The sequence below is a fragment of the Hyposmocoma kahamanoa genome, unplaced genomic scaffold, assembly GCF_003589595.1.
Source record: "Hyposmocoma kahamanoa isolate Upper Pololo Valley unplaced genomic scaffold, ASM358959v1 166, whole genome shotgun sequence".
Classification (NCBI taxonomy): domain Eukaryota; kingdom Metazoa; phylum Arthropoda; class Insecta; order Lepidoptera; family Cosmopterigidae; genus Hyposmocoma; species Hyposmocoma kahamanoa.
The window spans coordinates 1,155,604-1,166,448 of NW_020653601.1; the positions used below are offsets into that span (position 1 = coordinate 1,155,604).

Genomic DNA, 10,845 nt, shown 5'->3' on the forward strand with positions numbered 1-10,845 from the left:
TGTGTGTGTGTGTGTGTGTGTGTGTGTGTGTGTGTGTGTGTGTGTGTTTTTTGTTGGAAAGGGGGTGCCTCAGTAGTGGTCTCATTCAAATTGTAAGAAAATATTCTACCTCTCATGATGGCATATTAGGGGATGAATGTTTTGGATTTCAAACACTTTCCGAGTACTTATTTTATTAAAACTTGGCACTCAAACCTTTAGCGCCCAGTTACACGACGCGAAAGTTTTCGCGCGCCCAGTTACCATGCTTTCATGTACATTAATGGCGAATCTGAATTTACTAGGCAACAATATTTTAATTCCTCCGAATAACACAACCGCGCGGTCGCCGCGCGGCCGCCGCATAGATCAAATACAAGCCGGCATCGCCCGCATTGGTTAAAAATAACGCGTACCATCTCGTCAGTCACATCTTCGTTCACATCAGATAAGGTTGTGGCCAAGTGTGTGTATTTTTTTCATAAATTGTCTCTGTGTCTCGTTTCGATCGATTGTCAAAATAATCGTATCGACTCGTCGCTACGCCAGGGGCGTTCAAGTTAATCGTTAACCATAGAAACATACAGTATAGATTTTTTGTTTGAAACGACGGATCTTGAATACAAATCGTCTCTTCAAAATAGAACCTTCAAAATTGGAAACAAAGCTTCTTTGAGACAAAATAAAAATGGGGCCACATCGCTTAAGTCTGTTAATAGATTTCCTGATTACGATTACTAACACTAACCCGAGCTCTAAGATGTAAAGCCGGGTACTCATGTCGTCACTCTATCGCGCGTGATCAGGAGCGGACATGAATGCGCGCGGGAAAGTATGCACGCGCAATTGCAGTAAATGTCTATTTTATTCTATTCTGTTCCATTCAATTCTGCGCGATTACTTGTTTGAAGTTTTTTAAGCTAACGTTCTTTCGCCCGCGACTGCGCCTGTTCGTTTTTGTTACAACGGAAATATCATCCCAGTAAAGGCTAATAGCGCAGGATAGACCATGTGAAACTGGCGCGATTGCGCGCACAACTGAGGAGTGCAATCGCGCGGTCTTTTCCTTTTCTTTCCAACATCTTATGCACCCAGTTTTCGCCCAGCGATAGTGTTCGCGCGACTACGCGCGGCGACCGCCCAGTTACCACGTCTTCTTGTACATTAATGGCGAATCTCAATTCTATTTGCTAGGCAACGACATTTAAATTTCTCTGAATAATACTACCGCGCGGGGTGAGCGCGATCAAATTCGTGTCGTATAAATGCGCCCTTACACGTGCGCTCAATGGCGCACGTTGCTTTATCGCGCGCGATAGAGTGTCTGTGCAAAGTTATATACGGATACAGTTACGATGTTCTGGTGTGTACACGTGAAACAATCTTCACTCGCTAGAATGAGTACCAGAATTACTAGAATTGTATTCTATTCAATGGTTACAGGCCGCTAGTGAGTACTCGGCTTAAGAGAGCAAGATACGCTGCAGTGACACTTATAATCTAAATAACATTTATCAATAATCTTTTCTTTTTATTGAAAACAGATACATCAAAGAATTCGGTAAGAAGAAAGCTATCTGATCCATTATGGTTAAAGGACCTCAAAAGCTACGTCCAGACTCTTGTCTCCTCGTATGGACGAGAAGAGCTGCACAGGAGACTGGACCCCGTTATTGAGTGTGAGATATTTCTTTTATTGTTCTTGCTTTTACGGCTCAAGAAAACCTCGTTAGAAAACTTGCACGTCGACAGTGGTTCACAACGTTTCAAAAGCGTGTGAAGTCTGCAAGATGCATTGGACGGTGGACCTGTGTTGAGGACAACGACCTAAAGTCTCTTCGTAGAGGTTACCCTGGTCCAGAAAGCAGACATTTTTGGTTCATAATGATAATATCGATAAGAATAGATATTATTTAATTTTTAGTTCATGTATAAAACATATTTTAACTACCTTTACGTTTCGGACGTATAGTGATAACCCTAGTGCAATGTGCGGGTAGTTAGAAAAACTCGCACGGCTACCGAACGGCGGCGATTTAGACCATAGACGTTGCAATACGTCCGAAACGTCGAGTTAATAAAAATATGTTTTATACATGATGAAGACCCGAACTAAAAATTTATGTGTGAAAATCGTGAACTTTAAATCAAAGTAAGTGAGATGGTTTGTTGTACAATGTCAAGAAGGGCGAGGTTATGGTCTTTGAGGCCGGCGGTAAAATTCCTAATAACGTACCACGTGTCAAGTTGAATGGTGCACCCCTGCAAAGGGTATATTATCAATTTAAATATCTAGGACACATAAATTGCGACCTCTATGACAATGACGATATTGAGAGGGAAGCGACGAGCAAACATAAGTGCAGGTTTGCACGGTGTTCAGATGAGGTTAAACTCACACTTTCCAGAGTCTATTGTACATCTTTTTACACATGTAACCTGTGGCTTACACCAATGTAGCTTACAATGCCCTCCGAGTATAGTACAACAATGCTTTTAGGGTATTGTTGGGTCTGCCTATATCCGCTCACGCGATGCGCTCTTCCTACCGCAAAATGGCGGCTATTTGGTTTCGGAAATTAGAAAAGCATTCAGTTTAAATACAAGTTTTTATAAATAAAAATTATTATTCTGCATTGCTAAATAAATTCCCTCCGTACTACCAACAAAAACATCTCAAATAAAATACAGTAATACACCGCAAATCCTGCACTTAAAAAGCACTAATGAAATTTTTGGTGTACTTGGATAAATATGATAATATTCCGTTTGAGTGGTTCTAACGTTTACCATGAAATTACTCCTTAAAGTATAGTTTATAAACATTTATATTCAGGGTAAACTTAAAAAACGCTACTTACGGTATGTTTTCAATAAATAAACACCGACGTCACCAGCCCAAACAATAACACACACCATTGTCGTGTCGTATTTTTGAGGTTGTTTATTTTTTTTAAATGACAGACCTAGGCATTAAAAACTTTGTGGTTTGCTAGAGTAGTTACCGAAATAGCAATAAATATTAGTTTTTTTACCTGTTGTTACTTCGATATCCGATAAATCGGTATAAAATCATCACCGGCACGGCTGCATGTATCGCGTGAGCGGTTAAATATGCGTTGATTGTTTTATGCATAAAAGTTGGGCCTCACTAGTGCGCAGGGTGAGGTGCAGCACCAACAATATCTTAAAAATGATTTCCAACAGGCTTCGTCGCCAGCTACGTAGCCAAAAGTTTATATTGAAATATATGGCGGCTACCTCACTTGTCTACCGATTGGCGACGTCGCCAATTTGGAAGCGTAACCACTACCGACGCTCCGTTATGTGGAGTTTAGCGACTCTAGCGAGTCTGGCGCGCTGGCGACGTAGCCAACAAAATGTACGCGTGTAAACCGCGCATTCCTCACTTCAGTCCATCTATTAATCTGTGCTTCAGTCGCCGTAGTGAATACACGTTAGTCGACTTTACATTGTAAATTTGACAAAATATGGCTTTCGATAAATGGAGATATAAAAAAGAGCGATTTCTTCCACGTCCATTCCTGACGACGCAAACGAATGGCTGTCTAGGCACTCGACATACGCGGCTTGGCTACTCCTTGGCGAGTCCCGGTGAGGCAGGGCCCTAACATCAATCACTGCTCTGAGATATCCAATGGCATCACAGAGCGGCCATTTAATGTTTTAGTTAAGACTACAATACAAAACTAACATAGCTATAAGTGTGTGTGTGTAACAAATTATTTGAAATAAATAAATTATTATAGTCTCAATCATGTTAGCGCGGTAGATTATGTTCTAATTTCAGTTTTAAAGTCAAGATAATAATGTTACTATTTCATTTTCAGCTTTGGAAAAAGTACATAACTTAAAAATTAAAGACGTCGATGGTAAATGTTTGTTTTTTTCTTCTACTTCTAACTTTAAAGGAATTGTAAGAAGTTTACTTGAGTACGGCGGTGTTATAACAAACACAGAACAAGGCTTTTAAAATTGTCGCATTCCGATCGGGTTTGAAAGAAAAGAAGACAGAGAAGAGAAAGGTTGACAAATTTAAAATTTGTTCACTACGGACCCGACGTAAAATACAGGATATTGTTATCCTAGTCTCAAATTAACTTAAACATTAGGCCCAATCTTCGTTGTCCTAAAACCTTTGTGTACAAAAAACTACAATGATTTACTAATATCAGAATCTGGAGGTCACATTGATGTTTTCGACAACAAATTTTGCTGAATTGCCAAATTAATTTAGTATTTAGTCGCATTAGTTTTCTAATCTCACTTTTCCCTTTTTTTGTAATCTTTATGCAAATATGTTTACACTTCGCACAGTAACGCTGTATGTACAAGGATTATTCTAGAAATTGTATCTCAAACATGTTCCCCTGGTATGTAAACTGTATTGTACAGTCGGTGCCCTCACTTAAGTATCCGCTATTTGTACTAAGTGCTATATAAATAGTGTATACTTTTGTTTATAATATCAAGTGACGGGACGAACAAGTCGTGCGCCTGAAGGTAAGCTACACGCCTGTCCATAACAGTTGCAGTGCCATTCAGAGCTTCAAATCCGCAAAAATCTGAGGGGCACTGCCACCGCGCCCGACATCCTGAGGCATAAGTTGACAAGTCCCATGTGCCTGTAATTCCACCAAAATGAGGGAATCGACTGTAAAACTAAAAAGATCATACCTTATAGTACCTTATACTATACTGCCACAGTTAGAGGACGTATACGTGCGACGACAACATATTTATCACACTTATATGGATCGGGCGAGGGCCCTATAGGGCGTTAGGATTCCTCTTGCCCTATCTTACCAACTTAATCCTGTACACTTTGTTGGCATACTCATAGCCCCGCACTAGTGAAACCCTGTGTCGCGGGTGCCATGGACACACACATAGACAACCGCAAATTACACCCAAACTCACGAGAGAAATAAATGTAGGCTATGCAAATATTTCTCCCGGCCTAGTAATCGAGTCTGGACCTCTGCGTGGCAGTCCAGCGTCATAACCGTCCGGCCACAGACGCAGTTAAATACGGACATACTTACACTACACTAGTTGACAAACGTGGGAGTTGCTCTGCTTTTCTTATTATAGGTTATGGTCTGATGCTGCTAAATAAAGGTCACTAACATTTATTAATAATCTTATTTAACACTTGCAGTCAATAAATTCGGTAAGTAAAAGCCTTGTTTTTTTAAAAAATATATATACAGGTTATTTGTAAAATACAAACAACCTCTCAGGACTATATAGCTAACATAAGCAACAATTTTTTCCACGACTTTGAATAATTCATCTGATTTTATTTACGTACAGAAGTGAAAATATATAAACAGATCGCACTAAACGATGACAACTTTCCTTTGTTGCCCGTGGTATTACCAGTTGAACTACTAGTAGTTCAATACATGGGCAATAACAATCTCCCGTGTTACTACCGACAAGCCTAGTAGTATCACGAGTAATTGTTTTTGTCCGTGGTACTACCACTATTATTACGGGCAATAATAAAAGCGCAGGAGCGCGGATCGGGGACGTTTCACGTTTGAATTTACTACATACAGATCTAAAAAGTGTCAGACATTACAACATAAACTTAAAGGTACACGTAACTTTAAGCAGCTATGAAAACGCGCGATTGCATCGCTTTTAGAAATCGCCGTGTGTAACCACTCTATTACGTTTTGTAAAAAGTCATACAACTAAAGTTGTTTATGATGTTAGTAATACAGTCTTTCGATCCTTGGAACGTATTTAAAAACTAAACCTGACAAATCAAAGCTAATTTTCTCGTCCGAAAAATATATAAAGCCAGCCCACCAGACTACAGAAGTTCTTTAACTTTTTACCAATTTGATATATTTATATTTGTAATTATTAAAAAAAAATTAAATCATTTTACACATTTCATAATTATTACAAACATGTGTTTTATTTTTAATACTTACAATAATAAATTTACACGCGTCCCGTCTTGAAGACAAATTATTGTCCCGTTACTTTTGTTGTACGTTGCTTACGTGAAGACGTAAGCGCTCCATTCCCTGTCAATTTGCCGCATGATATTTAAATTCGTTTTAATCTGATCCATCTTATGTACTTTTAAACTAATTACATGTGACAATGAACGAATTAATTGTAATCAACCGACATTATTATTTCACCGCCGGCTTAACGAAATGAAAACGAACAGTAAATAAGCCAAGTTATCAAATAATTCCCGATTAAATCAGCGACGAGGGTGGAGACACCCTCGTCGCTGAAGAGATTCTTTACGACCATAACTAGGACATATATTATAATGTAGTTAACAAATACAATTTACCATTTATTCATTGTTCCTGCTTTGATTTCGAGCTGTCTGCTTGCTTTTTTTTTTTTTTTTTTTATACTTGACAGGCAAATGACGCCACTCCACCTGATGTTAAGTGGAAAGTGGTATCCAAACGCGAAGGAACCTAGTGCAGCGATGGAATCCTCACTGCACTAGCCACCTCCACCCTGCCTGCCTACAATATGCCTATGCCTATGCTTAGATTTTGTTATTCCTTCGTTATTGTAGTCACTATCAGTATTTGCTGTGAGCTTAGGTCTAAATTGGATAACTTACTGTAGCCTTCTTTCACCCGCTCTGAGTATTATTTACAAAGATTCCTTTACATCCGACACGAAAATACGATAGACGAAATCCGACATTCTAAGTCGCTTCTTATTTTAAAAACCGGATTGCGTAAACATCTTTCTAGTCTTCAACGTGTAAATATTTATTAGTAAACATAAGTTTATTTAGGTATATTTATATGTATCTGTAAGTATAATATCGATTTTTATTTATTCAGTACTTGATAAATTATACAAGGCATATTTATTTGTAAATTGACACCTACGTGTCCTACTCCGATTGGCTTTCCTCTACCTCAAAGGTTGTTTGGAAGAGATCACTCTTAGCGATGAGACCGCATTTGCCTACATTAGTTTTAAATTTTTCATGTACTGTTCTAATTTTTGTGTGAGAGCTAATATATAATATAATAAATAAGTGTATAATCTATCTATTTTTTGGAAATGCAACTTTTTTCCGGGTTGACTGACCAGTCAACCGTGACCATGGGACCCGTAAAGGGCCCAAAACGTCGGTTTGTTTGAAACAACAAATATATGCGATTTAAATCCGGAAAAATAGCTTTATTTCCTATGTGTAACAATCCCGAAAACCTAAGAACTATCTATTTATTTTTCACTTTACCAATTCGTTTAGCTAGCTGCCCACAAGACAAGGGAGTTATTGATTACAAAATTCCGATAATATAACCAGAAATATTTCTAATTAATATACATATAAGAGACGAAATTATATTTTGTATGTAGCAATCGGGAAAACCTAAAAGCTCGACAAAAATAACCATAATTTACTTTAAATAGGTCAAGTATTCGTAGAGAGAAGTACAGGTGGCAACTCAAAGAGTAAGAGAACTAAGAAGAAGAAAAAGAAGAAATTGAAATCTCATATTCGAACAAAAGGTACTGTAGGACCTGGTCAATTTTATAAGGACACAAGAGACAAAGCCCTAAAAAACTGACCACACTTTTACTAACCATTTATTTATTTTATTATAACATGGGGACTCACAGTCACTTTTACAAAAAGGGTTTATATAATGAATAATAACATGACTAGTGAAAGTTTCTATATATGAAAAAGTTACTACCGCTCCAAAGATACTGTCACACACATTTGTAATCCGTACAATTCAGTCAGTGGATTGGTATTCGTGGATGTCAGTTCTTTATAGGTGTAAATATAACTCAAACTCAATATACATAGTATTGGATGAGAATAACCTCTAATATATCTATATTTTTCAGAAAATAACAACAAGAAAGAATCAGAAGAAAAAGAAGAAAAGGAAAATGATGAACAACCAAATACTTCATTTGAGAACGAAGTCAAAAATGAAAGGAAGGTGACACTCGATTTAAGCAAAATATTAACAATGAATCGTATGGCTGTATCTGTTGATACAGATAAAAACGGACGCGTGAAATTCGAAAACCCTGTGATTACTGAGATGCCTGTTAACTATGAAAAATCTAAGAATGTTGAGGATTCTGGGAGTAACGAGCGGTGGCCTGATATTCCTGTGAAGTTTGAAAAGGTTAAGATTTCAGAGAGGCTTGTGAGGCCTGAAGGTCCTAAGAGACTTGAGACGCCTGCGGGTCGTTACAGGCTTGAGGGTCCTGAGAGACTTGAGAGGCCTGAGAGTCCTGAGAGACTTAAAAAGTTTATGAGTCCTGAAAGAACTGAGGGTTTCGGGAAGCATGAGACTTTTAATAGACCTGAGAAGCCTGGGAATCTTGAGAACCATGAGTATTTTGAGAAACCTGAGAACCCTGAGAATCTTTTTATGCATCATAAGGTTGAGGAACATGAAAACCGCGTCAAACGAACGAGAAGGAAGAAAGAAGAACGAAATGAAGATAAACGAAATAGAGCCCGTCGGAAAATGTGGATAGTTTACGGGTTGTAATTATACACTTGTAAAAACTAAAATAGTTTCTTTTTTGTTTGCACATGTCATTTTATTAACTATTATATGAATTAGTCTTTAAAAGTCACAAGGGCATTTGATGTAATATCGTGCTATTGCTAAATATGCGTGATGGAGGACGGAGTAATATCTGGGAAGACACTGGATAAATAATCTATTTATAGGTTTGTAGCTACGGCAAGTCTGCTCGCTGCGACGATCACGAGTTCTATTCTGCGCGTCAAGTCCACAGGTCGCGTATGTAAAAACATTAATGAGATAACAATCATCAGTCTCGCTCTTGCAATTAGTGTTGGCCCTCAAATTGGTTGATTGTGCATTTTTAAATTTTTGGTGAAATGTATGAAAAATGTTTATAATTTACACGGACAGCCATTAAATTTTAACTTATTACTAGTTTTTACTAAAGGTAGGTTATTACTTAGTGTACACTCCTATTAGCTTAAATTAGCACTCATATGAGCTTGGTGCAGCAAGCGAACAGCTAGCCAGGTGAAGACTGAAAATCAGTAATGCTGTATCTTTAACCTTTTTGTCCACATCACTTAATTATTTTTTTCCATTCGTTTTTTAAGTATTGTGTTCTTTATGTTTTAGTAATTAATTTATTCAGGCGGAAGTCCATGTTAATAAAAACGGAAGTTGTTTTTAAAATTCTTTATTTAAGTAAGTAAGTTACATATGTAAACACTAAATTACACATTACCACATCAAATTTTAAACACTTTATGAGGCTATATACACCTATCAAAGTTTAAACACATCTTTACAAATATTTCTTATTACGTCATAAATGCTTAAGTACGGTAATTACAAGACGTAATCGTAAAACTAGGATTGTAGTGTGAATCATTGTAATTGATCACTTATAACCTATTAATTCTTTTCATATTTTGATTTATTATAATTTAATACAAACAAATATAAGGTAGAGTGCAAATAAAATTATTTGCCGAGCTCAGCGATCGAATTACGACAAAAATGGAAGTAAATTAATTAGTTACTCCGCGAACCCAGTGAAGGTTAAATCGTGCAAAATAGCTGCGCCTGTGTTGAATATTTTTTCATGCAGTTAATTATCCCGCCCTCCCTCCGCATAAAATTAATAAAATAAATAACACAAGCGCAACTATAGTCATAAACCATCACCAAAAATATACCCGACACGTGTTTCGCCTCTCCATGAGGCATTCTCAGAGGCTGTTGACTGCTCGAGCGTGTCGGTTGAGCCTTTTTATTTAGGAAATGAAACTATTTTTCCGTATTTAAATCGCGTATATTTGTTTTTTCAAACAAACCGACACACGTTTCGGGCCCTGTACAGGTCCCGTGGTCACGGTTGACTGAGGTGGTACAGAGTCTTCAGTTATGTCTAATATTGATGCAAACCACCCTATTTTTTCACTATAGTTACAATAGTTATTAATTAAATACCTTATTTTTAATTTTACAAAGAAAACATTCCTTTCAATTTACGCTATATTAAGTTTTACAAATTATTTTATTGAATGAATTTTTTATTAAGTTCAGTTTATTATTAATTATTAATAGAAATTAGAATAAACTAAAACATATTAATTAGTACTGCAGTCTTATGTCTGTTTGGGATTTTTCATTAGAGGAAATACTGGATCCCAAACTGGTGGTACGGAAAAACCATCTTCCCTGTTGAAATTAGGATGTTTTTTAATTTCAATGGCCTCTCGCAGCACCCTGGGTAGATAACGGACTTCTTTTGCAAGGACCTGGGGTTAGTCAAACTTCATTGAATGTGTAGGTTTATCCATGACATGCTCGTAGACTGCAGACTTGTTTACGCGACGGTGTTTGATATCAGCTATATGTTCTTTGACGCGGGTACAAATACTTCGTTTTGTTTGTCCAATATAAGAGAGACCGCAAACTTGTAAACTCCGGCATCCTGTAAGGGGATGTTACATTTCACGGGTCTCAGGAACTGAGAAATCTTCCTCAGGGGCTTGAAATAGGTCTTGATAGATGCGCGCCTGAGGACTCTTCCGATCTTGTATGTAACACCTCCCACGTAAGGTAAGATGGCAGGCATTGGCGTGGAATCTTCAACTTATTCGCATGTAGGACTTGCTTTATATGTTGAAGTTCCCCAGCCAGGTGATTACTGTCGCAGACACCGTGTGCTCTCTGAAACAAAGATTTGCCCACGGTAGCTAACTGGCTAGGATGGTGATGGGAATTACCATTGAGAGACCTATCTGTATAGGTTTTCTTTCTAAATACAGTATGACTTAAGTTGTTATTAGGATTTCTTTTTTATTCA

The 10,845-nt window shown here is 37.5% G+C and overlaps 1 protein-coding gene across 1 annotated transcript in view; it reads left to right on the top strand.

Moving 5' to 3' along the window:
• The window catches only part of LOC113225546 (104 kDa microneme/rhoptry antigen-like), a 21,049-nt gene extending 12,514 nt beyond the window's left edge, over positions 1 to 8,535 (top strand). The window contains exons 6-10 of the mRNA XM_026457872.1: positions 1,524 to 1,658; positions 3,831 to 3,872; positions 5,162 to 5,173; positions 7,423 to 7,521; positions 7,867 to 8,535. Coding sequence (XP_026313657.1) covers positions 1,524 to 1,658; positions 3,831 to 3,872; positions 5,162 to 5,173; positions 7,423 to 7,521; positions 7,867 to 8,528 — 950 coding nt within the window. The 3' untranslated portion in view covers positions 8,529 to 8,535. The remainder of the gene's footprint in view (positions 1 to 1,523; positions 1,659 to 3,830; positions 3,873 to 5,161; positions 5,174 to 7,422; positions 7,522 to 7,866) is intronic.
• The last annotated feature ends 2,310 nt before the right edge of the window (positions 8,536 to 10,845 follow it).